The 27796-nt window shown below is 33.3% G+C and overlaps 1 protein-coding gene across 2 annotated transcripts; it reads left to right on the forward strand.

Moving 5' to 3' along the window:
- The first annotated feature begins 657 nt into the window (after positions 1-657).
- LOC105256236 (attractin-like protein 1) lies at positions 658-27004 on the forward strand. 2 transcript variants are annotated; one of them, XM_011265980.3, is made up of 12 exons: positions 658-1049; positions 18330-18677; positions 20049-20224; positions 21636-22045; positions 22281-22876; positions 23457-23925; positions 24186-24603; positions 24695-24838; positions 24953-25102; positions 25191-25578; positions 25778-26015; positions 26100-27004. In XM_011265980.3, exons 1-12 carry the CDS (start codon positions 658-660, stop codon positions 26343-26345), a joined length of 3975 nt encoding a protein of 1324 aa, XP_011264282.1. In that variant the 3' UTR covers positions 26346-27004. The 2 variants fall into 2 exon arrangements, with proteins under 2 accessions (XP_011264282.1, XP_011264283.1); XM_011265981.3 differs by having other exon boundaries at positions 25799-26015.
- Positions 27005-27796: the final 792 nt, after the last annotated feature.

The following is a 27796-nucleotide window of genomic DNA, read 5'->3' on the forward strand; positions in this document are numbered from 1 at the left end:
TTCTTAATATTCAAAAATGATTCGGAATAACACAGCAATTTCAGATGATAGATGATTTCACGGAATCTCTCATATTTTATTCGATTTACGTCCGTGCGACGTGAAAATAGACGCTAAATCTGATGCATCTAAGATGGCCGCGACAATAAACCCCTTACCCCTCAGATTTCACTCCTCTCGTCTAAAAGAGTACTTTATGCTCTGTCCAGTATTTCTTACGTCCATGAAATATCCGAATAAAAAGGCTAAAACTTGACCGATCTTTTTCTAAGGATTGTCCTCTATTTTTGACAGTAGAAAGGAGAAAGACACGTTTGTAAATATAGACGCCGTCTCTCTCATTCGGCTCCGGTGTTCGAAGCAGATTATCCACATCCGCGCATCCCATCTAGGTGACACGTGCCCAGTGACAGGTGGACGGCGGTGGCGGCTGCGCGCTCCCTCCCCGAGCTCGCCAGCGCGCAGACCAGTAGCAGCGAGTCGCGCGAGTACGTCGGGTGAGACGATATCGAGGTCGACTCGGGAGTTGTCGCGTCGAAGATTACGGGAAGGATAGGCGAAGGCTGTCCAATTTTGTCCGTCGTTGTCGTCCCGTATGCGCGTCCCTCGTCGGTGCGTCCGTTGCAGCCATTGTCCCTGACATGGAAGCCTATCAAAATGGCAGAGATCGCGCACATGTTTTTGTTCCTATATAAGTCCAAGTATCGTCGGAAAGCTCAGTGGCGGCGATCTCGTCGTGACGGCGGCAACGGCGACGACGACGACGACGACGACGAGGTCGCCGCGGTGCAAGACCCTCGACGGAGACGCGGCCATGGCAGCGACGCCGGGGTCGCGGTGCCGTGGGCGACGTTCCTACCGTGGGCGGTGCTCGTCTGCTGCTGGGTGATGCACGTAAGCGACGCCGCTTCGTCCTCCTCTTCGTCGCCGATAGCGGAGGTGAGCTGCGACCTGGACACCTGCGTCAACGGCGACTGCGTCAATGGCAGCTGCGTGTGTCGCGAGGGTTGGCAGGGCACGCACTGTCAGTTCTGCGGCGGGAAGGTCAGGTGAGCGCTCTCTCTCTCTCTCTCTCTCTCTCTCGGATCAGCTGTCACAGGGAGGAGAGTGACAGCAGGTCCCCGGGTCTCGCTTCGCGAGAAATTTTCTCCGTTCCCCTTTTTTTCTTTTTTTTTTTTATATTTATTGTATCTCTCCGTCTATTGTTCGTCCAGAGGACGACGTGCGTGACATGTCCCCGTAGAGTGAGCCTGGTATCCCATACACGTACGGGCGTACGCGCGCATCGTCCGTGTCAAGTGCAACGGTATCTCGCCACTTTCTAGGTCGTTCTTGTCGCTTCGATCGGCGTGTTCCGGGTGACGGAGAGAGATTCAGCCACCTCTCTCCTCTCCCTGCGCGACGTAAATAAACGTCTGCGTGCGTGCGTGCGTGCGTGCGTGCGTGCGTGCATGCATGCGTCTCTTCGAAAGAGAATCTCTCAAGCTCGTTCTTCTTCCTCGTGTGGCTGCACCTTAGCTTCTTTGTTCTACTTTCCTTTCATCTAGGCAATTATTCGTTGTAAAAGGAGCGATGGTTGTTTAATCGCGTTTTGTTGGAAGAATAAAGAAAAAAACGAGAAGAAAACATACAGGGCAAGCAAGATCAACGTATTGTTGTCTCGAGATATATATGTATCTAACAATAAACGAAGCAGAGTTCATATCTTGTGATAACACTGATCACTGTGAGAGCTGTGACAGCCTCTGGGGAGGATCAGAGATTAGATTTGCCTGATCAATCGATGGATTATCGCCGTTAAAAGCAACGGGAAATGTGCTCTCTGTCCTGGATACTGACTAAACTTGTTCAATCTAGGAATAGAGCATAAATAATTTGTCCATTTGTACATATGAAACATTTTCGTCTTAAGATGTAGTTGTTTGAAAAGTTTAGATTATCAACCTGAAATATAAGTTAACTAGAAAAGTCCAGAAAAAATGAATGATACATTCCGGTTTTTTTACGGTCCCGGATTTTATCTAATGGAATAAATATTGGCAAAAAGTATACAGATAATTAATATGTAACACTAAGATATATAATGCGAAAAAAATATTTTTTACTTCAATTAATAAATCATACTAATTATTATAGATTAAAAAATGAAATCATATAATAATAAAGTCTTTTTTAATTCAAATTAATATGTGAAATTTTTGAAATAAGCAATTTTAGAGATGTAAATGTTATTAAATTTTATATCAATAAGTCAAAATATCAATATTTTAATTTAATAAGAAAAATATAATAATAACCAAATTAACAATTTTCAATACAGATATAATTTGCGTTTACACCATACAATAATAAAAAATTAATTTATTCGCTACGTCGATTCTAATATATGTTTTAGGGATTTTAATTTGAATAAAGCTCGAGTTAGAAGACACTTTTTCAATTGAAAAATATAAAAAAAAGGTTTTCTATTTATTTTAATATTTTTAATAGAGAAAACTAATTTTAATCATTTTTTTCGAAAAAATATTGATTTTTATCATTGAATTTTATCCAAAAAATGTAAAATTTTGCCACCTTGGAAAATTTTAAGTCATCAATTACACATCACACATACATATATTTAAATATAATCCTATAAATATAATCTTCAATAAATAAATAATTACTTTTTGCATAAGCAATAAATATTTATATATTGTTTTAATACATATAATAATAAATTTTAGCATCAAGTTAAATCACGTAGATGCTCTTACGAAATTCTCTTTTTAAATTGGAATCTCATTTTAAAATTGACTTTTTACATAGAACAAAATTTTGACCATGATTGCGTTTCAAGTAGGGCAAGTTTTTTTTTTAATTTGAAAAAAGTATTCGGAATCTGTGTAATCAGTGCATATAATAATCATGAAATATTAATAGAATAGAAATAGAATTCACATTTCGTCCTGGTTTATATTTTATCACCACGCACTCAATTCCCATTCGTAGCCGGATGTTCACGTTTGAAGTTTCTGAAATAGAAAATGTCAAAGGTATATATGCACACTTTACTGATCAGTCATCATGTTTTCGTCATGAGAACATTGGAACATACGATCGGAGTCGATGGAGATATTCAGAGGATATTCTTGAATATTTTCTTAGATATTTAATGGATATTCAATGGATATCGAGAAAATATAGGTACTATTCCGCTATAGATATGACATTCTTGCTAACTATTCTTACTCCCTTTTAAATATTTAGCGAATATTTGAAGACATTCACCACGAGTATTCTGTCAATATTCTGGATTCTCCTCTTGGAGAAAATCCTCTTGGATATTCCTATATTTCGCAACATCCAGATTTCTGAATACCGTTAATGATAAAAATCTTCAATAGTATTTATTTTTAAATATAAATATAAAATATATATAAAAAGTGAAGTAAAATATATATAAATATAAGAATCTTTCTCAAATTTCAAACACAATATTTTTTTCCTCAAATTATAAATATATTATGAATTAAATTTTGTGATATATAAATTAAAAATTTTATTTTATAATAAGGGCATTGGTTTATATATTTTGTCTTTAATATTTTGAGATTTTTTTTTATAAATTGTTACAAATATAAAATAAAATATTTCGATTTTGATTTCAATATCGTGTTTTGGACATTCCGGAAATTGCAAGGAAGTTTTTTTCTACAGCTCAGAAATATTGAATATTTCCTCACGGTTCTTAAATTTCACGATATTTTTCGGAAAAGTTTCCACCGAGCAAAGTCGAATAGTCACCCGCATTCTAGAAATATCGAACTTTCGCATGAAATTTTCTGCCTTTCTCTAAAAAGTTAATCCTGGTTCGGAGCATCACAGTGCCAGTGACAATGATTGATAGACATCGCGAGCGTGAATAGATCGCGAATAGGGCGCGAGCTTTATCTTCTTTTTTGCTTCATCTTGCACTTTATATAACACTATTACGATGCAGTCTTTCTCATTCTTTTTTTCTCCTTTCTTTACCATTATACATGTATAATTTTTGTATACAAAAGTTGATTAGTCGAAAATCTGAACAGTTAAATCGTTACGTATACTTGACTTTAGCTTAAATAAATCGTCTGTCAAGTTATTGAACGAGCGGAAATTGTATATTAAAGTATCTCAAAACACAATGATTTGGATATCTTCTACTTGCGAGTTAAAAAATGTAAGATTTATAAATTCATATCAATATTTCGATTTTACACAGTAAAAAATTGTGCGTCCATATGTTAAAATTTTCTTGTGTTACCACGTTTTGATTAATACTTCAATGTAAAATTAACATACAACCTATGTTATTATTTTTATAACGTTTTCATATGTAACATTTATGTCAACTTCATACTTAACATTTTGTATATATCTCTTAGAAGTGGAATATTATTTTGAGTATTTTTAACATTTAAATCATTTTAAACAATTAACATGTCTCAAAGTCAGTTTAACATTCTAAGAAAAGTTAAAGTGAATCTTCAAATAATCTTGAACTTTGACATACAAAAATAATCAAATTTACTAAAATCAAATGTTTCTAACAACATGATAATTATGAAACGAGCGATAAGAGCCTAAAAACGCGGATGGTAATATGTAAATTTTTTTTTCCCAAACAATAATTGTGCGCGAAAAAAAATTTTTTTTTTAAGACGTGCACAAGGCATTTATACATATATTTTACAAATATTTAAAAAAAAAAATTTACGCATTACTTTCGCGTTTTTAGGCTCTTATCGCTCGTTTCATACTTATCATGTTGTTAAATAAATAGAGCCGTATTCTTTATACATTCAAATGTTTCTATTACAAATAAATTAAGTAAAAATAATTACTCTTATATGTCAATGTCCTCATCATTTTTTACGAGTTGTTGTAACTATTTTTTCATGTAATTTTTAATTAATTTGTGTGTTATTTTTACATTACACTTAAAGTCACAATAACAAAAATAAATGTAAAGTATTGTGTCAATTACTTAACATTTTTAGTTTGTCAAGTATACATACGACGATAAGTAACATACGACGAATGAGTTATTTTAACTTAAAATTTGGAGTGGACTTTCTTGGGACATGTAAAAAATGTTATAATTAACATTTTATTTTTTACTGTGTATTGTTAAATTAATTTCAAATAAAATTCGCACTAAAGACAATTTATTTTGGACAATTTATTATTTATTTAGCATCAAGAACGTTCTACTTAATTTGTAATCTCAAAATGACTGCAGGCAGCACGTCATAAATTTACACGACTTGCCGATGCATTTCCTTTATATGCACTCGCGCACTGCGTGCGACTCTTTATCTGTTTTGCGTAGCGATACACGTGACAAAAGCGTGCGAGAGAGAGAGAGAGAGAAAGAGGGAGATGAACAGATAGAGATGAGGTTTTCGGAGCATGTCTTTCATTGTGTTCGCGTAATGCGCTCGTCTGCATCGGCAATGTAAACTGTATCACCGTCGACGGGAGACACGTGAATGCAAAAGCTCGTTAGTTGGTTAGGCCAAGCTTCGTACAGCCGTATTAATTATGTCCCTCCACTCCCGTTTATTTCTCGTTGCAAATGCTGTGGCGCATCCCTGCGCATCCCTTCGCTTCTTCCCTCGAAGAGATCGATGAAGTTGCTCCGAAAAAGCGCAGCCTCTCCAAACGTGTCGCATTATCTCATTTAATTCGGGCCACATTGTATTGAAAATGCTGCTTTGCTTCGAAAAAAGAATGTATAATTAATTATACATTACTCGCGATTTCATTAGCTTACAACGTATGATTTCCAACAATCTGTTTATCAACTATCAATTATCGACTTTGAATGGATCGACAAATACGATTGATTCGAAACGAAAGAGTCAGGATTGATTCGGTTTGAATATTCTAATGAACTGGTGATGGACATAGATAGTGATTTACGAGGATAATTTTTATAATTATTGGTGTGAAAGGAAAACGACTCTTTACTCGAGCGCAGCGCTTATAACGTAATCGTTCGCGAGGTAATTGATCGATAATAGCCACGCGATAATAATTACTCCGTGATTTTTCATTGTCCATGTGTACGTGTCTCGTTCGCTTTTACAATTCCGTCACACAGATTATAAATTACATTCGATAATTACGCTTAATTTAAATTCTTCTTTCAGTGTAATGAACGTCGTTTACTCTGGTGCCATCGGCACCAAAATTCTCTGTTCAGATAATTATTGCGCACTATTATCTTTGAAATGATATATATATTTAGAAATAATTCTCTTTTATTTGGTAATTTAAAAAAATCCTACATTTTGAAAATTTTTTAGCTTTCAACAAACTTAGATATGCTATCGCAATTTTGTTCGTAATTTGACGTAAAAAATTAATATTTATTAAATAACGCGAATGGTGTTATTTATTGTCGATAAATATATAATCGAGGGAACAAACTTCCTATCTCTATTATTGCAATTAACTTCCCGTTTAAAGTATTGCATAATCCTATCCTATAAAGCTATGCTATATCGTTTGATTTCCGATGTAAACAGCTATTTCGTGGTCGGTGCTGACACGATAATATCGTTAAATTATTCATTAGCAACATTAAACTGTGAATTTAATTAGACTCGCGCGTGTTCGCGAATCAACAGTGGCCCGAATCGTTCTAATCATCGACCTATAAATATTGTATCTCTTGAGGTAGCGCCAGACTATCCAAAATATTCATTTATAATTTGTTAATGTGAATGGTGAATGAAAGATTCAGTAAACTCGATTAATCAGGGATTTTTCTTCATATTATTTTATTTATGTATCGCAAAAATATGCGCTAGATTTCGAGATTTTTGTGTATCTAGCGAGCCGTGTTACATTTTCAACCGTGTGCGAAATACAGAATCTTACTGACGTGCATGGAATATCAAAGCTGCTTTCAGATTTTCTGCCATTCAAAGCTAAATGTAAATTTTTCTTCTTGAATTTTATCGACTTCGCCACTTTGTCTTGATTTTTTCTTCCGGATTACATAATATTAAAGTGAAAAAATCCTTTCAAGAAACTTTTTGTAACTTTTTTGTAACTGGTGAGATACGCATACATAATCTTAAATATATGACATTTTCATATAAATTTAGAAATATTTAATAAGCAATTTTTTTCCATTTTTTTTCTTGTATATGTGGATCTATAGGATTTTACTGAATCAGTAAGAAATTTGTAAAAATGCATTTTACAGTTTAAGCAATCTGTGTGCCTTTTACTTTCTCGTCATATATATAAGATCGCGTACTTCTTATTACATATTTACTATCGTGAAAAATTGCTAGTAACAAATATACTATGTCAGTAGCGAACTTTCCATTCTAACTATGCACTATTACAAGATTATTACATGAACAGGTTTATATATTGTTGTACGTGTGGCGAATATATTATATTTTCTCTCTTTCTTTTTATTTCTCTCGTTTCTCTTTCTGTTAAATATTGGAAGAATATTATTATTTAATATTATTATTTATATATTATTATTATTTATATTAGAATTTTATTAAATTAAATTAAATTAAATTAAATTTTATATTTTTTAATTTAATTTAATTTTATATTTTTTAACTTAATTTAATTTTATATTTAGAATATTATTATTTATTACACAACGATATTTTTGCTTAACGACACTATTATTTTGACAAGACTATTCTTTCTGTCATATAAAATAATATTCATTTATTGATGCATTGATAAGTTTCTTTTATCGTTTATAATTTTGTTAGACATAGAGTTTTGCAGCTTGCCTGGTCTAAATTTCTAGCAGTATCCTTTCTCTCTCCGAATCGATATTGTTATCATGGAAAAGGCGTTTTGTTTCATATACCACGTGTTACATTATGCATAACTCTCTACCCACTCATGCACTATCTTCTATACGGGACTCTTGTCCGAGCACGTGTGATGGCTTATGTACAAATATAGTAGCGATGCACGTACAGAGCGAGACGTGCTCCAAGTGCGATTAGTAGTCTCAAAAAATACTAAATTGTTTAGAAAAAAATGCAAAATGCAAAAGTTATGTGTACAATTTCAAAGCTATTTTCTTGCATTTTTTTTTATTTTCTGTCAAATTTCGTTATTTTGAAGAAAGGAAGATCAAGATCAAAGATTTGATTTGAAATAAAATTATTTTATTTTATTATTTTTTTTTAATAAGTTGAATGAAAAAAGATTCATTGCTATAACGTTTCTATATCTGTCGCTTAAAACATCTTCTAAAATCAATAAGAGAAATTGATATGTCACGTTCCACATGTTTTGCCGTCTATGTACAATATGATTCAGTCTGATACATCATGCATACTTAATACTTTTCTTTAACAATAAACACTGCGATATATTCGAGAAACCATCGTTCTTGTCTGCATACTAAAATACAGATATTGGCATTAATATTCAAACATTGCTTCGCCGTTCGCGTAAAAATAATTATTTGATTGACTTTTAATCAAATTCAATATTTTGACATTTAATTAAATTCAATACAAGTATAAATCCTTAATAATTTTTAATAATCCTTCATAATCTGTCAATTTAATAATAGGTGGAAATAATTTATAATAACAATATGGAGATGTCAATTACTTTTAGAGAGTTTTCTATATTGTCTCTCTCTGTTAAAAACCTTATTTATAAATCTTATCGAACTTTACAATTGTTTATAAATGAAATAATAATAATAAATTCAATAATTTTATTATTATTATACACACCAATGAGAAATCAACTAATCTGTCTTGACGAGTTAATAATTTAGAAAAATGGTGAACTATTTTATAACGTTGTTTCATATATTGTCTAACAGTTATCTAATAAAGTAACAGAAAACACTTCATTTATCTATGATATTTATCTATGATATTTATCTATTTTGAGAATAGATATTTTTATAAAATTTTAGCGTCGATTTTACTTTCAATTATTTGATATTTTACACAGATGTGCATGATGCATTTTATCTGAAAGATATTTTAAATAGATAAGGCATCTATTCGGAAAGTAGGAAGATCAAATAAGTGTAGCGTAGATCGATATAAAGCTTGATAAGATAACTACTTTACAGTAATGCACTTTCTGCCTATCAAACGTGAAAGAAGAGGAAACTTTGCGATGGTATTTTACATATAATTTGATGAAAGTTATAGTGCAATATTGCATACTTTAATATATTATTCAAATACTTTGATAAATGTAGTCGCGTGTTCAATGATACTTTGATAAGTATAATCGAGTCTTGTTTATTATTTTGTTATCTATGCGTATTATTTATTATCACTTATCTTTGTGTGAAGCCTTTCTGCCAACACAGTTTATTGCAAAGTTACTTATTTATCTTAAAATTTAATACATGTTTTAAATAAAAAAATATTTGTTGAAACAATTTTATGAGAACGCACATAGAATATTTTAAGACAACAGACATGTGGGTGATGATTAAAACGCATAATTATAGTGCGTATGTGCTGTGTCATTAAATTCTATGCCATGAGATATACGTGGTATTTCGACGGACTTGAAATGTCTTGCGATTAATGTCGGTCTCATTCTTTACTGCAGAGCTTTCAGTACAAGTCTCTTAGTTTATCCACATTTTTTCTCATTCGTAAAAGATTCCATCCTGGACAAACCTGATTCCACCCTGAGTAAACCTGATTCCACCCTGAGTCTGAGGTTAATCGCGTTTGCGACCCGAGTTTCGTCAACCGTAGCCATTTGCGTCCGCAAAACTGTTACGTCTCTCACGAAGTGAAGAGACTTCGGCGAAATTGGAAAGCGTTCCAAATGTCACCTCGGCCATAAAGCCTCATCTTCCAATCCGGACGAGAGTCTTTCGTTCGCTGATCCGTTGTGTCTGATTCCTCCTCTTCGTCCATAACGAAATCAAGCAAGTCCCGAAACGAGCTCTGCAGATAGCACAGAAGGAAATCTCAGGATTTTCTCTCGAGAACAGAAATCGATGTAACTGACGAACTTATATCTCGAAAACTATTATTGTTGAACAGAATTTATTTATAACACAGAAAATTTTATTTCATTCCGGATTTCTAGATTATAGTTAAAGGTTTTTTATATAGATCTATTATAATTTACTATTTATAGACAAAAATAAAGTTCCTAATTTATTTTTGAGAAAACGTTAATAAAAGAGAGAGGATATTTCCGACAAATCTGTAATAAATTTCGATATTTATGTGGATTTTTCGGAGTCTGTCAATTTTTCATTTGAAATTTCTGCGCTAAAACAGAATCAGAGGAATTGATATAAAAATAGAATGGAACGCATAGCAATGCTCTTTCCATCGATCGAGAAACGTAGACTCGTTATTCTCGTAGCCACAACGCGTTAAATTGAATTATCTCCGCGAGCACATGTTGTCATTCATATTTTTTGTTTTTTTTTTCATCGAGCACGCCAGACCATACGGAAAAGTTATGTACTTGCATTTCAATGCGTTTATCGATGCATTCGAAGTGTATGTCAATACACATCTATTGACAGGTTTGTTACACTTGCTCGTACAACGAACCGACTTTCCGTTAAGCTGAGTTTTCAGTTTAAATAAAAAATTATTTTTTTTTTATTGTTCGAATGCAAGTGATCCTTCAAAAAGTTTTCCGCACTATTTCTCGGTTTCCATTTTTCTCGAGTCTTGCAACTTTGATGACGAAACTAATTTAATGAATATTGTAAATATTATAAATAAATATTATAATATTATAAAATTATAAAAATTGTAAAATTATAAAATTATATTATAAAATTATAAAAATTATAATTGTATAATATAATTTTATAAGAAATAATATTATAATATTATAATATTATAAATATGATTGACATAATTTATAATAGAGAAAAGTATATTTTATTTTAATTTAATTTTTTGCATAGTACATTAAATAAAAAGAAAGGAAGAGAGGGAGATGATGTTTGAAATCTTGCTTTAATGAGCTGTATATTTGCTGAAGAAATCTAGTGGATATATTATGCAACGTCAAGATCCCTCTCAAACTAATCCATCTCATCACTCCGAATTTATTTTCCAGCAATGTGATCATGGCGCCCACATGTTGCATGTTGTTGGAATAGCCGGGAGTTAAATTCCTTAATATTGGCCTCGCAATATATATGCGACAATTAAATGAACGCACATTCCGCTGACGCCGACCAACTTTTATTGCTTCTCGAGAGAGGAACCTTTGCGTGGGTTCCTCATTTTATCCGACGCGCCGTTTATTTCGCTCGCGGGTGCAATACAGCGAACCAGTTCGTAGCGACGTGAAGCGAGGATTAAAATCGAAATCTGAGTCCAATTTCCGATGCTATGCGCGAGGAAAAATTAGATTATGTCAATTATTGCGTTCCATTTGTTCGCGAATAAAAATAGCGAAAAATTCTAAGAATTGTTACGATTTTTCACTTTTTAAAGTATGAATATTTTGATATTATATGTTATAAATAGAAGATTGGCTTTGCTAATTGCTTGGCACTTGCTAATTTTGACGGAAAAATAAAAATTTCCTCCACGGAAAAACTTTATCCTGCCCCGGTATATTAGTTTTAATTACGCGAATGCCAGTCGGTGCTAATAAAAACCGGATTGAGAAACCGGTAGAATTCGCGATTTTTATGAACTCTACGTCTCTTGGCGTCTGGCGAGCGATGTTATATCGTGACTTCGTGATCTCCGTGACGGAACTTTTGCAAGAACTTATTACGGGAATTAAAAATGAGAATCGGCAAATTGGGAATGTCTGTCTTCAAAAAAGTTTCAAGTCGATAGTATCTTTCTATGAAAATTTAACAAGTAACTTCTGCGCCATCCCGCAGCCTTTTAATCTGCGTTCTAAAGTGATTCACTTAAGATCCATTAAAAGAAGAGAGATAGAAGTGATGAGTAACTTGCTAATGAAACCTTTGATGGAAATTTAAATATTGAGTGTGAATTATTTTTTTTTACGTGAAAAATAAAAACTCTGTCAATGGTTTTCGATAATCATGTGATAAATAAAATTGATGAGATAAATAAAATTGTGTGAATATCAATGTGTGCATGATATGCATATACATGTACATAGAATTCAAGTTTTATATTATTTATATTAAGTCTTTAATCTAAAAAATGATTTTCATTCCGATTTTTGTTCCGATTAAAGTGTATAAAATACGATCATATAAAATAAGATTGGAGTAAATAAAAATATGTATGAATTTATTTTTAGATATTGCATCAACTTTCTACTGTGTCGAAGCGTGAAATCTATTGAATCATTTCTGGGAAAAGATTAGAAAACAGACAAACTGTAACTAAAACCATTACAGTAATAAAAAATTCGCATAATTATAATTTAATTCGTATTATTGGAAAACGTGATATATATATAAAATTTTAATAAAAATATTATTTAACCTACTATTAACCTTATCAATCATTTTTTCGAATTTACAAAGATTATTTTATTGTTTTGTTTTTTATTATTTTGTTATTTTATTGTTCCATAAAGAGAGAGAGAGTTTAAGATACGTAAAATATAAAAATAGAAATAATATATATTCTCCATAAAACTTTATTTCGGATAGATTCGATGTAAAATAAAACGCACGAAATTTTTAATTAACTTTTAAAATTGAAAAGTCAAACGATGGTAATTTGAAATTGTTTTTCAAAATAACCATTTTATAATGTTACAAGGACTTTACTAAATTCACAACACGTTGGCATGCTGAAAAATTCTTCTTACAATTTTATCGGAGAACATCTCATTAAGTTTATATCCTTTTTAGCTGGATTTTTTGTTAAATTCTTGTTGCCTTTCTCTTTATTCTCTTTGAACGAGCAAGTGAAAGCTCGTTTCATTTCAAGTAAAACGTCACAAAGTTGAGAAAAGAGCGAAGCTTTACTTTTAAAGTTTTACTTTTTCCTCGGTGTGCTTTTTAAAAATTTCGGCGTTTTAATTCCGGAACGGAATTATAAGAAAAAGCTTGAAAATTATCACTTTTCTCATATTTGTAAAGTGGAATACGATGAAACTTGAATTGTTTACGATGCTCTGTTTGTATAACAGATACGAAGTTCTAGTATGCATGTATGTATTTATGTAATGTATGTATTTTTATTTGTTTTATTTACTTTATTTTACATTTTTAAATGCATTTTATTTTTACGCTAGGAAAGACGCTTTTCTCCAATAATTTCTCTTGTTTACACATCTTTGATAAATTCTCCGAGTCATTACGGCGCATTAAGTACAAGTGGATGCAATTTAACAACCGTGACATCGCCGTAAAGTCTGGTCCCTCTGGTTCGTCGATTCCAAAGTCTCGAATAGGGAACAAATATTTCTCGATAAATCACCAGAAAATCTCATTACAATCACGTGCATGTGCTAAATATATTTCTCTTTTGTTAAAATAAGTATATTTTTTTTAACAACTCAATGACAAGCTTTGTTTTATCCTCTAATTTATTTATTCCTCAACTTTTATTTTTAGTTCTGTTTGACATATCTTCATTAGCTACATAGTTACGTAAATAGAGATTCGGGAGAACTTTCACAGAAGTTATCTAAAGTATGTCTCATGGCAACACATTTATTCCAGTTTTTGTTCCAGATTTAAGTGCATTATTTTAATCTTCTCCTCGCGAAATTATATGCATTGAATGCGGTATCGCGATCATCTGAATTCAAATCGTATCATTCAGATCTTATAATAATAATAATTATTGGTAATTCTTAATTATAGCAAAATGATAAATGACCCATGTAACTATTTTTATTTCACTGAGTTACACAATGCCTATTTAAAGTTATATTTTTACTAAATTACTCAGAATTATTATGATATGGTGATCATTACTGATGTCAAAGATAATAATAATTTTCTATCATTATATACTTTCTACACTAACTCGCTATTCTCCTTTATTCATAATATTACGACGAATAATCATGTTTTCCAGAAACTAATCGATATCATTAAAAACAAAAAAGTTCTCTGCAACTTATTTACAACGTTTAAATTCGTTTTATTTTATTTTATATACATCGTTTTATTTTATATACATTTAATCAAAACACATTAACAAGCTGAAAAAAGTGATTTTGAAATCGCTTTAAGCTCAATTTTTTCATATTAAAATTGCTTATTAATATGCTTGTCATTAATTCAGTGGAAATTTCTACGATAACAAGCAAATTTATTTGCATCGTTCATCTTTGATATTTATGTCTTTTAACTTGCACGAATTTTACTGCTTGTATTATTCGATTTCGAAGAATAAAGAATAAATCGGTCAGTCGTTGAACTTGAATGTCAAATGTCAAATGACTCGACTTGTTGTCATCACAAAGAAACGACAAAGATTCTGCGTTCGTTAATTCTAACCGTGCTATTTATAAGGCGCTCTTAACAAAGTGAAAAATTTTGTGTGTGGATCGCACAGATAACGGTTAATATTCTCAGCAAGAATTTAAAGTACCTTATTTTACATTAATCCATTTATAATTCTTATCGTAGATAATTTTAAAGATCCATTGTGTAGATTATATGTATATCTGTATTGTATAATTGCATATCGTAAAAGGATTAAAAGATTAGAAGATTATCTTGCTCTTGTGCGACAAAATCTTTTTTATTACATTATATCTTATCATTTTAATTTTTTATCATTTTTTATTCATATTCATAATAAATTTTGTAGTCATATATATGATGCAAAATATCTTCAAGATATCGTATCATTTTTTCATCTATTTCTATCGTAAACAACTTTTTTATGATTTTAATTTTTTTATAATCTCTTCATAATTTGTTCAAAATACTAAAATATTAATTGTTTTATTATTATTATTGCACCGGGGAAGACAGAGAGCTTTGTAGGTTTTAAAGGTTCTTGACCCTCTTCCCAATGATTAATCAGATGTTATTTATAGAAGAATCGTGATTAGGTTCTTTCATTCCGCGTTTACAATCGCGTGTTCAGTCCTACACGATATACATAACATGCTAATTTTTTTATTCTGACTCTTAGAATTTCTTCACTACACAGATACACTACACAGCTGTGTTGTAACTTCGACAATTACGACAGTGTATCGCGCAATCCTCGAGGAAGGTGTAATCTACGATTTCATTTATATCGTCTTTATTTTTCTTTCGAAATTTTTTACGGATATTGACGAAGTGATTTATCTATTTTTTGTCGAAATTCATTATATTCTAATATAAAACAAAAAAAAGATATAGAATATAGAATTTTATTTCTAATTATAGAATAGTATAGAATATTCAAATGTGTGTGTGTTTATTTTATTTCAAACTTAATTATTTTTATAAGAATTAGCTATATTTTTATAAGAATTGGATAATAAAATAAATAATTTTTTCGTTGCAAGTTAATGGGATAAGAAAATAGATTATCTATTTTGATAACAATTTTTTTATTATTATGTATTGAAAAAATATATAATAGTAACGACACACATTTTAAAAATGCAAAAATCATGTCATTTTTTATATCTATGTAGCACGTTTTCGTAATTATTGTTACCATAAACTTCTTCTTCGATGCAAATAAACAGCATTCTTGTTTCACGATAAAGTCTTGGACGAAGAAAACGAGCTCATCTGTCGCGGAAATGGTTATTGACAGATAAGAGTGTACTCGATAGTCTGTGCTATCTCATTGAAATTATTTTTTTAAATTACCTGTGCTTTTAATTTCCAGCAGTTTGAGGATTATCGATGCCTCAACAATGTTGCCATTGTTCTCGATTCATCTGTGCGCAAGAAGAATTGGTCACTTCTGAAATATCCTGTATATTTATGTAATGCAAAATTGTCCGCGAGATTAAATAATCAAAAGATAAGATCACGATTAATGTAATGCGCGTAATGTTATCACGCGCGTATATTATACTGCAATAGACATGTACACATAAATATGCGTGGCATAAGTATCGACATGATATCCGTTGTCGATATTTCATTGATACCGGATGCATCTTCACGAAAGCTGCATTCTTTTTACACAACACATTATTATTCCTCCGTCATCGTCGCACATCCTCTCTTGTCACGTGGTCGTAAAACGTGTTTCCTAAAGCGCAGGTGTTTCACGCGCTTGTTATTCCACGTAACAAGTTTTTGCTCTATTAAATTTTGCTCTATTATTTTTTTTTAAATTTTTTAAATTTTGTTTTATTATTTTTTAAATTAAATTAAATATTACATATATATTTTTTTATATTATTTAATACATTATTTAATTTTTATATTATTTATTACTGTGTGTGTACTGTATGTGTTGTGTACTTAATTTTATTAACATTTCTCTTTAGTGTTCGAGATTAATAATATTGAGCGTAATACTTTATTTATTATTTCTTTTATTATTTATTATTTATTTATTAGTTAATAAAATCGCGATTGAATGAACATTGAAAACGATTTTATTTTAGTACAGCACTGACATTTTCACGAATTCATTGTACATAAAATCTCGTTTATATCCTATTCCGGGATCAATTGGCAATTGAAGTCGGGAAAAATCAGAATTAATATTAACCTTTATATACACGGCTACTCAATGAAAAAGAAGCGTATAATAAAATAGAAAATAATCTCTCTTGTTATGTAAAATTGAGCACCGTTATAAGATATAACTTAATTTTTAATTATTTAAAAGAAAATATAAAAAACTAGATATTGACGAGCCAAGTATCTCGCTTGTATACTTAAAATTAAATTCTTTCTCCTTTCTTCTTCAGATTTAAATTTCAAAATTTCTTAATACTTCTTCATGCACAGAAAAAAGAACATTTTTGTTTTGAAAATATCTTTAGTTTTAACATGAAAATCTTGAAATGAGATCGCGTTAATTAAAGAAAAATATAATTGCTTGCTTAAATGAAGCATTTTATATCTTTCATTCAAGAAAAATATATTCTTTTGATTCAAGATTTAATTTTCTTGAGTGGAAAGGAAACAATGTTAAACAGAAAATAACATTTTTAAATCAAAGATTATAATTTTCTTAAAGTAGAATTAAATAATTATATATTCTTGAGATGACAATTACAATATTGAAATAAGACTGTAATATTGTTGACATTTAAAATTATTAAATTCTTCTAAGAAGATTATAAATTGTCGCGTACATACGAAACAATGAACGCGTTAATTTAAGTATATAAGTTTTGATTTGACACTTATTCTATTTCCGTGCACGCTCATTTAATCACGCTACGTTCGTTTTCCATCCTTCGCATTCGAGCGCAGAAATGCAGGTGTTGCGCAGCGTTAAGATGCACCGTACTTTCTCTCATCTCGTCTGGATCTGTCAAGGACGTCAAACGTCATTTTTCATTCCGCTGGCTTTCGGCCTGCCTCACGCGCATCTCCCTTATTATAGTATTGCCAACGGTCGCTGGAACAAAATGGGGAGCAATTAATGAAGTTGGTGGCGTGCTAGACTGCTCTATCGTTGACGATGATGTGCCCGTTGATCTCGCTCTTCCGCGTCACGCTTGTTGCATCCGTCCGATATACGTATCTGTGCGATATAATACAATACGTATAATGCAATCTAATATTATATGCGAGCGATTGCTTGGATTATTAATTAGGTTCAATTATTCGTTCGCGTTTACGAACGCGACATTGATCGAATTCATGGGATTCTTATTGAACTTATTGAATTCTTCTTGAATTAGATTGGACAATTAGCTATCAATGAGAATGGGATGAAGATCATAAAAACACGTGTGGAAAATCGCGAAAAGATCTCTTAATCGTATACTTCTACGCTGAACTTTGCACTCTACGTATTATAAGATATATGTGTCTGCCTCTTTTACTGCCCACACTTGTACCTCCACTTGTTTACAACAAAGGCTATTTTTAACAATTAATGTCGAAACATATCTTTACGTTAAGGTCTGTGTATAAATTATATTTATCCGCAATGTAAATACAATTTTATGCAGATTTCCTTCTCGATCTATTATTAATTTTTCTCATTAAAATCTATCTTACTTAATATTGTGCAAACTGTAGCTACTATGGTTATTTTTTGTAGCATTTTTTTCAATTTTTTCAAATGAATATTATCTCTGTCTCTCTCCTTCTCTCTACCCGTTATTTTTATGTACTGATAAGATTCTAATTTACCACATTATTATCACCACGCTATGTAATTAAAATACATGCCGTACAATTTAACAAATTTATTCGCGTCGATTAACCGTCCTCTGTTTTGTTCTTTTGGCAGACTATCAGAGAGAAGTGGCATCATCCACGACGGTTTCGGTAATTATACGGCGGACGTGAAGTGCTCCTGGCTGATCGAGAGCAGCCCGAACACCAAGATACGTATGCACGTGGAGCAATTCGCGACGGAATGCGGCTGGGACCATCTGTACATCTACGACGGTGACAGCGTCGAAGCGCCGCTTCTGGCCGTCTTCTCCGGCCTGATGCACAAGGACGGCTATCACATACGCCGCGTGCCGGAAGTAATAGCGCGATCCGGCAGCGTGTTGCTGCACTTTTATTCCGACGTCGCGTATAACATGAGCGGCTTCAATATCACATATAAAATCAACGCTTGTCCGAGCAGGTGAGTCCGAGCGTCGCCGGCTGCGGTCTACTTAACGATCAAGTCCTCGTTACTTCGCCTTCATCGTCTTCCTTTATCTTACCTCGGCGGAAATCAAATATATTTTTCATCTATATTTCTCTTATTAAGAGATTAAGAGATGTATTAGGAAAAAATAAGATATGATTTTAAATTAAATCCATGATTTCGAGCAACATTCTGTTCTGGATGAAGATTATTATAAATAACAATATGTTACGCGCGGTTGATTGCTTTGTTTGCGAAAAAAATGGTTTTTTGGCGAGACCGGGGGAAAAGTGGAGCGGGACATTTTATGGAGAGTACTCCTCAATATTTACGATGCAAGTTGATATCGGTTGAGATTATAATATCGGTCGACCTTAAAAAGCAAACGGTTATTGCACGATGGCTTTTAGCGAGTAAGGACATAATTTGAGTCACACATGCATGGGTGACTCACGTCACTCCGCATATGAGGTTTTAAAGCCATATCTGAATCCGATACATAATTTATGTGTGCATAATTTTCGGTAGAGGAAGAAAGACAGCTGTATCTGTCTATAAAAAAAGAAAGAGCAGCTTTGCGAAATATGCGGTGTTCGATAAAGATAGCATTCAATGCGAAAGAGATGCGTAGAGAAAGAGGGAGAGGGAGAGGGAGAGAGAGAGAGAGAGAGAGAGAGAGAGAGAGAGAGAGAGAGAGAAACTGCCGAGGTTACACAGGATGGTAACTACCGATAACTCGTAATTGGGTCGCCCCTGGCTTAGAAACTTTATCGAGCTTCCTCTGAGAGCCGGAAATACGCGTAACCGTATCTATGTCATGTTTGTTAACGTTACCTGTGGTCAGAAGACGATCAGCGGATAGATGCCGAAAATCAATCTAGGAGAAGCAAGAACATTTTTCAAGATTACAGTTAGTATCTTGTCAAACTGGTGCTTTGACACATTTTGATATTTCCTGACATATGAGAAACTAGATAATTCTTTTCGACCTCGAAATCTCTCTCTCTTTTTTTTGCTATTTTTAGAATCTTTTAAATATACAAATATCGTAAAAAATTGGCTCCAAATTCATTATTCAAATAGATTTCGCACGTTACGATACATGTTTTACAGAACTGTTTGCATTTCTGCAATGTTGCAAACAAAACATATTATCTCCAAATATTGAATCTAATCAGAACGTATGATTGTCGCCAACAATTGCTTTTCAGTAGAGAAACATTGATACAGGTAAACACTTATTGTTTGATCGAGTAAATAGCGCACGAGAATATGTATATTTGCTTACTGATATAATTGAAAACGGTGATACTTTGAAGTTAAGAATGATATCCCATCATGGTGTACATGTATCATTGTTTCCAGATATTCTCACATTGACTGTTCCGACCATGGAGTGTGCATCGAAGGCACGTGTACCTGTGACGCCATGTGGACTGGTGAAGCCTGCGATGTGCAAGTATGCCCGAACAATTGCTCGGATCCTCAGGGTATTTGTGATCGCGAGAGTCATCACTGCCGCTGCATTAACGGCTACAAAGGTAAAGAAATGATGAGAAAAATCATGATTTGACCGTGTGAATTAGTTAATAATTGACCACTGATCTCTCTTTAAATTATATAATAAAATTATAATTAAAATTATAAAAAGAGTGGTTGAAGATAATAATCAAAAATTAAATTAAAAATACAAAGGCAATAACCACTGCCCTAAGTTGAACGTAGCAAAAATATATTAAATTGACTTATCAGCGTGAGGTCATAATGAATCGAATAATTGCATGGATGTAGATCGTAAATGTAAAAAAGCTAAAAATTATAATCAAATTAAAAGAATATTATTATTGCAAAATTAGCAGACTCGTCATCAAAAGTTATATCAAAGATTCGCATAAGTAAGAAACGCTGACAGTAATAGACAAACGCACGTTCCGAACCTTTACCGGTTCATTCTCAATGTCAAATTATAAACAATTATAGAAAAATCATAATACAAAGTCAAGCAGTAATGTCGCAGATAAACAAATGTAACCGACGCAACCGCGCACCTACATGAATTGGCATTCCATTTCTTTCATCATTTTGCGTGCGAATTTTTAATTACATCATTTTGTATAACATCTGTATTATATACATATAATTGAGAGATACGTTGCGTCGGTTACATTTGAATTTATTTGTTTATCTGCGACATTACTGCTTGACTTTGTATTATGATTTTTCTATAATTGTTTATAATTCGACATTGAGAATGAACCGGTAAGGTTCGAAACGTGCGTTTATCTATTACTGTCAGCGTTTCTTACTTATGCTTCGATGTAATTTTTGATGACGACTTTCAGTCTGCTAATTTTTGCAATAATAATATTCTTTTAATATGATTATAATTTTTAGCTTTTTTACATTTACGATCTACATTATGCAATTATTCGATTCATTATGATCTCACGCTGATAAGTCAATTTAATATATTTTTGCTACGTTCAACTTGGCGCAGTTATTGCTTTTGTATTTTTAATTTAATTTTGAAAATTATAATTGTAATCTATATATAATAAATATAATATTCATCTAAAAATAAAATTTATTATAATATTTTTATTTTCGATAACTATTCAAAATTAAGAGACCTAAATAAATTCATAAAAATTTCCGATTATTTTACAAATTTAATTTAGCATAATAGCATTATTCGTGTATAATATCACGCCATTGAAATGGAAATCGTAATATCCAATATTCAAGTCCATATTTATAACCATTATAATTATAATAATGTGGCATATATTCATTTAATATTTTTCTGAAAAAAATAAAATATATTTATAGGCGAGCTAGAATAAATCTGAAATAATTTATGATATAATTTCTCACAAACTATTTTCTATTTAAGAAATAAAATAAAATAGAATAAATCTTTATTTATATATACGCATGATTTCCGGGACTTAGGCGCAGACTGCAGTCAAAAGAGTGATCATGGATTTTGGGAGAGTGTTACGTACAAGGATTTGCCACCAAATGGGTCAGCCAGTCACTGTTCTATCGTCTGGAAAGATTCTTTATACGTGGTTGGCGGCGAGAGTTTCCACCGTGCCAAGATGATATACGTGTATGATTATAACGGCAATGTCTGGGAGACGCCTCATGTCGAGGGTCGTGCACCGTTGCCTCGTTACGCTCACTCGTGCGTACTCTTTGGCGACAAGATATTCATGTATGGCGGTGCCTTGCAAAACTCCACCATGACCAACGAGATCTGGGCATTCGACGTATCCGCCAAAGTCTGGGAGAACGTCACCGTGTATAATAGCTGTCAAAACAATAAAACGAATGTGAATAGAATGTGTGGACCTCTAAAGGTGCGTTTAGTTTCTCTAGAAAACGTAATCTTACATTTAAGAAATATTCTTTGTATTTAAAATGATAAGTAGTGTTTATTTCATATTTATTTCAATCAATTTTGACTTGTTTATTGCTGAAAGTTCAGTGAAATTTTTTAACTTTTTGTAACGATATCAATCGATGCTAATTTTTATTCTTTAACTTTCATTTGGAGCTTAGTGTAATATTTTATATAGTCTAGTATCTTTACAGGTAGCTGGACACACTGCGACTTTGGTGAGTCACAACAAGAAAGAAAAGATGGTTGTGATATTCGGTTTTTCGCCGCAATATGGTTACTTAAACACCGTCCAGGAGTACTATTTAGCTACGCGCGAGTGGCAGATTGTCAAAGCGAAGGGTTTCCCGGTGAAGGGCGGTTACGGTCACAGTTCCGCCTACGATCCTCTCACGAATCTCATCTATGTGTACGGCGGTTACGTGTCAGAGACGCACAGTACGCAAGAGTTGACCAACCTAATGTATTCGTATAATCCTCATAATTCGGAGTGGCGTCGGCTAACATCAGCACCGTCGGCACGTTTCTTTCACACGGCCACCTTTATTTACGGCGGATTGATGCTGGTGTTCGGCGGTAATATGCATAATGATACGCAGCAGTCGCACGGTGCGCAATGTTATTCGGCCGACACGCTTGGCTACGACGTTTTGTGCGACACCTGGCATCAATATATTATGCCTGAGGACATGAGCGATCTTCCGCGATTCGGTCATAGTGCAACGGTTTTCGAGAAGTCGATATACATCTACGGCGGTTTTGATGGTGAAATGCTCTCTGACATGTTGAGGTACGGTCTTATAAGGGAAAAAGAATTTTATATATTTATGTAAGGGTGTTTCAGACCATCTGTACCATCCATTTAAAAACTAGAGAAGTGGTTATTTAAAAAAAGTACAAACATTTTCTTTATAAATCGGATACGCTTTATCGAATGGTGATATTTTCAACTTCTGGTTCCGACCTGAAATAGGCAAATTACAAAATATTTTATTTAAAATTAAGAAATTATGTGTATTATGTATGGTTTATGTAAAATTAAGAAATGATTTTAAGCCTCATAACTCGAAAAGTACTTCATGGAAAAATAATTTATTATAGTGTTTTGGAAAGCTCTCGAGGTAAGCTACAAGAATATGCAATGGAAAATAGGGAGTTCAATTTTAAAAAATGCACTTCTGGTCTGAATCGCCTATTACTGACCGGAACCAGAAGTTGAAAATATCACCATTCGATAGAGCGCATCCGATTTATCAAGAAAATGTTTTTATTTTTTTTAAATAACCACTTCTCTAGTTTTTAAATGGGTGGTACGGATGGTCTGAAACACCCTATATTTATGTATATATTGAAATCTATTTATTGCGTAGATATACTCCGGGCAATTGCGAACATCTGACGAATCAGAATCAGTGCCTGAACGCCAGGATAGGCGTGAAATGCGTGTGGCACAAAAAAGACGGCCAATGCCAGCCGACCACGAGGCATATGCTTAAGAAATATCAAGACGATGATACTTACATGAAATGTTTAGACGACGCGCCACCGCGTGGTATGACTTCGCACGAGGAGCTCTGTAAGCTCTTCAACGACTGCACATCTTGCATGCATACTTCGTATAATTGCATTTGGTGTGGCAAGGGTTGCTTATATGAGAAATGTCGGGATCATCCTAATTCGCCGAATTCGAAGCCTATTATGGACCCACAGCAGTGCGATTCGAGTGGCACCGAATGCCATCGACTACATACATGCCACGCTTGCGTAACCAATTCGCGTTGTTATTGGTCTTGGTCCAACGGGCCTGACCGGTGTAAGCTGCAACGAGAAAATTCTATGGTATGTGAAATAATATATTTAAAATATAGAATATATTTTAATATTTTACTGCCTGTATAATGGATGTAAAAAGTTAAAGGAAATATTCAAATTTTCAATATTTTTCTAAACATTTCAGAAATAGCTAATATATGTAATTTAAAAACTATATTTTGATAAAAATGAAATTTGTAATATATTGCTCTAATTTGTTCATGCAACAATTTGAACTTGCAAAAAAATAGATATATCGATTAATCTTATTAATTTCTAAAAAATAGATGTCTCCCAACGGCTCATACACATCAGCAGTCACATCATCAAGCACGACGGATATGTGTCGCTATAATGCGTGCATAGAGTACACAACATGTCGCAATTGCACGGAAGGCGATTGCATCTGGTGTCAAAATGAGGCAAGATGTGTAGACAAGAATGCATATCCGGCCAGTTTTCCCTACGGACAATGTCGCGAATGGACTACTATAGAAGCTAGGTGTCGTCCCACAGAGACTGGCAAGGATTGGTGCAATTTCTATTCATCGTGCGCAGCTTGTCGTTCAGATCCTGGATGCGGCTGGTGCGACGATGGATCGGGTACTGGAAAAGGCGTATGTTTACCTGGCGGAGCCAGTGGTCCAAGCAGCAAGAGTTTGGAAACGTGTCCGTTTGAACACTGGTACTTCACGAAATGTCCGAGTAAGCGAGTCTTTTTTATTGATCGTATACATTTTTTGTATATCTATAATGAAACATTGCATCATTCATGTGATTTTCTTTATCCTCGCAGCCTGTCAATGCAACGGGCATAGTAAGTGTCTTCCAAATAGCAGCGTCTGCATTCAACCGTGTGGGAACTTGACTTATGGACCACATTGTGATAAATGTATCTCTGGTTATTATGGCAGTCCACTCAATGGAGCAACGTGTCAACGTATGTAATTTTCTTTTCATATGCCATGATATTTCTTGTCCCGTCACGACCGAGTGAGAGAAAAAGAGAGAGAAAGAACCAATTGAATGTGACACTTGCGCGTGATTATTACAGCTTGCTCCTGCAACAATCAAGGCACGCAATGCACAAGCGAAACCGGCAAATGTTTTTGCACGACCAAAGGCATTATTGGCGATCACTGCGAACGTTGTGACGTGTCCGGTCTTTATAACGGAGATCCTACGAATAAAGGATCTTGTTTTTGTGAGTCGATAAAATCTGCTTCTACATTTTATTAACTTTTGTACATATATCTAACTCATATATCATTATATATGTATTTATGTTTCAGATGACTTGGCTATTGATTATCAATTTACATTTAACTTAAGCAAGAAAGAAGATCGTCACTATCGGGCCATTAACTTCAAAAACTCACCACCGAAAGCCGATATCGATGCCGAATTCTCCATCACGTGTTCCGTACTTGCTAAGATGAATATTACCATCAAAAAAGTAAACAGTCCGGAAAAACCGCTGTTACTCGGCGTAAATTGCACGACGAGCATGTACAAACACCGTTTTAGCAAGGCGGATTACAATTTTGGCAGTGAAGATAATAATACTTTCACCACATTCTATGTATACGTTTATGACTTTCAACCGCCAGTGTGGATTCAGATCTCATTCTCTCAGTACTCCAAATTGAATTTGCAACAATTTTTCATTACATTCTGCACGTGAGTATCATAAGTTGGACTTTGAAGTAGTTTTCAATTTGAAATAAAATGAATTAAAGTTATGTTAAATTCTCTTTAAACACTATGCGAAGACTGATCTTGAGAGATGACACATCTATTGGCCCAACATTTTATTTTCTAAATTTTCTATATTCTTTCCATTATATTGAACATCAGGCAGTATTTACTTGTAAACTAGAGATTACATGCCATCACACAGGTGCTTTCTCGCTCTGCTATTGGTAGCCGCCGTTCTGTGGAAGATTAAACAGAAATTCGATATGTATCGACGAAGACAACGGCTCTTTCTAGAAATGGAACAGATGGCCAGTAGGGCTTTCAGTCAAGTTGTAGTAGAGATTGAGAGACGCGACATTGATAGCACAGATCTAGAACACGGTGATACCGATTTTAGCAACTCTCGTAAAAAGAAGAAGGTAAATGTAACTCGTTTTATTTTTAGATATTTTACATTATTAATAAAATAGAACATTTTGCTTTATGAGATCTTCCCATTACAGGATGCTCCTAGTCCGATTGCACTGGAGCCTTGTTGTGGCAACAGAGCGGCAGTCTTGTCTCTACTAGTCAGAATGCCGACTGGTGGTGAGCCTTACACACCAGCCGGACAGAGCGCCGGTTTAGCCGTCGCGTCCGCTTTGGTGACATTGGGCAGCCAACGTAGACCGTCTCAAGAGCTAACGACGAAGGAGCCGAAAAAGACGAGGAAGTCCGCCAGTCAACATCCGGATTCCACTTGTATTTAACGATAAAATAGCAGAGGTATCAGAGATAATGAGATGTGACATGAGCCTTAGAGTTGTTTCTGTGATCTTGCTCGCGCTTAATACGGCAGAACTTTTATCTTTGAACTCTGACAGAGTGAAGAAGTGCGAACAATGATCGCGCTGAAATTGAGGCGATAAAATACGTGAGAATTTTATTCGTCGATCTTACACGTGCAACTGATTGGTGAATCAAACGATTCAGTTATCTTATCTAAAGAGTTGGTTGAACGTTTAATATTAAATATAGACGCGCGTATTTCCTTATCGAGTAGAAGGAAACGCCTTTGGTAGAGGAGTGAATGGACTGCTCCAATCGTCTACGTCCGTTAATCACAGTAAGTAATACGTTTTGTTTAGAATTGAAGTGTATTGTATTGATATCTTCCCAAAAGGAGATGCTCGCATTGATTATTCGGCTGAAATACGAGTTCTCTTTATGAATCTCGCTTAACAATGTACAGTTGTATATATAGATAATTAGGCGATCTACATTTTTCTTAAATGATGTGTTTGCTCGTGTGGATAAACTGGCCTCGTGCACATTTGAAAAACTTTTATCCGCTGCTTTTTTTTTACGAATTTATTCATTCATAATCAAAAGAGAATGTGCAAATTTAATCCTTCCAAATATAAGAAATTTTTGAAAATAACTATCTTTTACAAATTAAGATTTAACAATAATAAAGAATTGCTTAAAAATTTGGAAGAATTAAATATAACATATCCATACCCGTAAATTTTTATTTTCTTATCGTCTCATAATTTTCATAATGCAGTGGATAAAAGCTTATAAATGCCATAAGAAATATTAAAAGAATCCATTAATATTACTGAAATGATTGAATTTGAAGAAGTACAACGCCTCAACGTAAGCTGTAAATAGGCTGTATTTTTGTCGACTTCGCAAATGAAGATTCAGATTGTTAATAATGAAGATCCAAACATGTACGATACTGAGGTATATGGAAAAATTGAATCTGTACATCAAATAATTAATGCATCCGTTTGTAATGTGTATAAGATTCATATTCTAAATCGATCGAGGTGAGCAGAGGTAATTGTAATTGATGCAGATTTATAGAAGGTACAAACCGCATATTTGATCCTGTGTGTATTTTGCATTAGAATATTGTGCCAAATCAGCATTTCTTCTTTTTTTATATAAATACAAATAATTTGTCGAGGTAAGCTCTGATTAGCTAGAATCGATCGAACGAGGAGAATGAATATTTCTACTTATTTCATTATTTCTGTTCACCATTACTGTTACTAAACTTTATCGCATGATTGTAAATGTGCAGGATTAAGATATCAGTTAAAACGCCAATAATAATGGCGTAATTTAATTAAATTGTGAATATTTTGTTTCGATTATACTCGAAGTTTTAATTTAACGAAAACAAAATTTATAGCCGTTGCAATATAATCAT

Source organism: Camponotus floridanus, unplaced genomic scaffold (assembly GCF_003227725.1).
Source record: "Camponotus floridanus strain SB8 unplaced genomic scaffold, Cflo_v7.5 scaffold119, whole genome shotgun sequence".
Classification (NCBI taxonomy): domain Eukaryota; kingdom Metazoa; phylum Arthropoda; class Insecta; order Hymenoptera; family Formicidae; genus Camponotus; species Camponotus floridanus.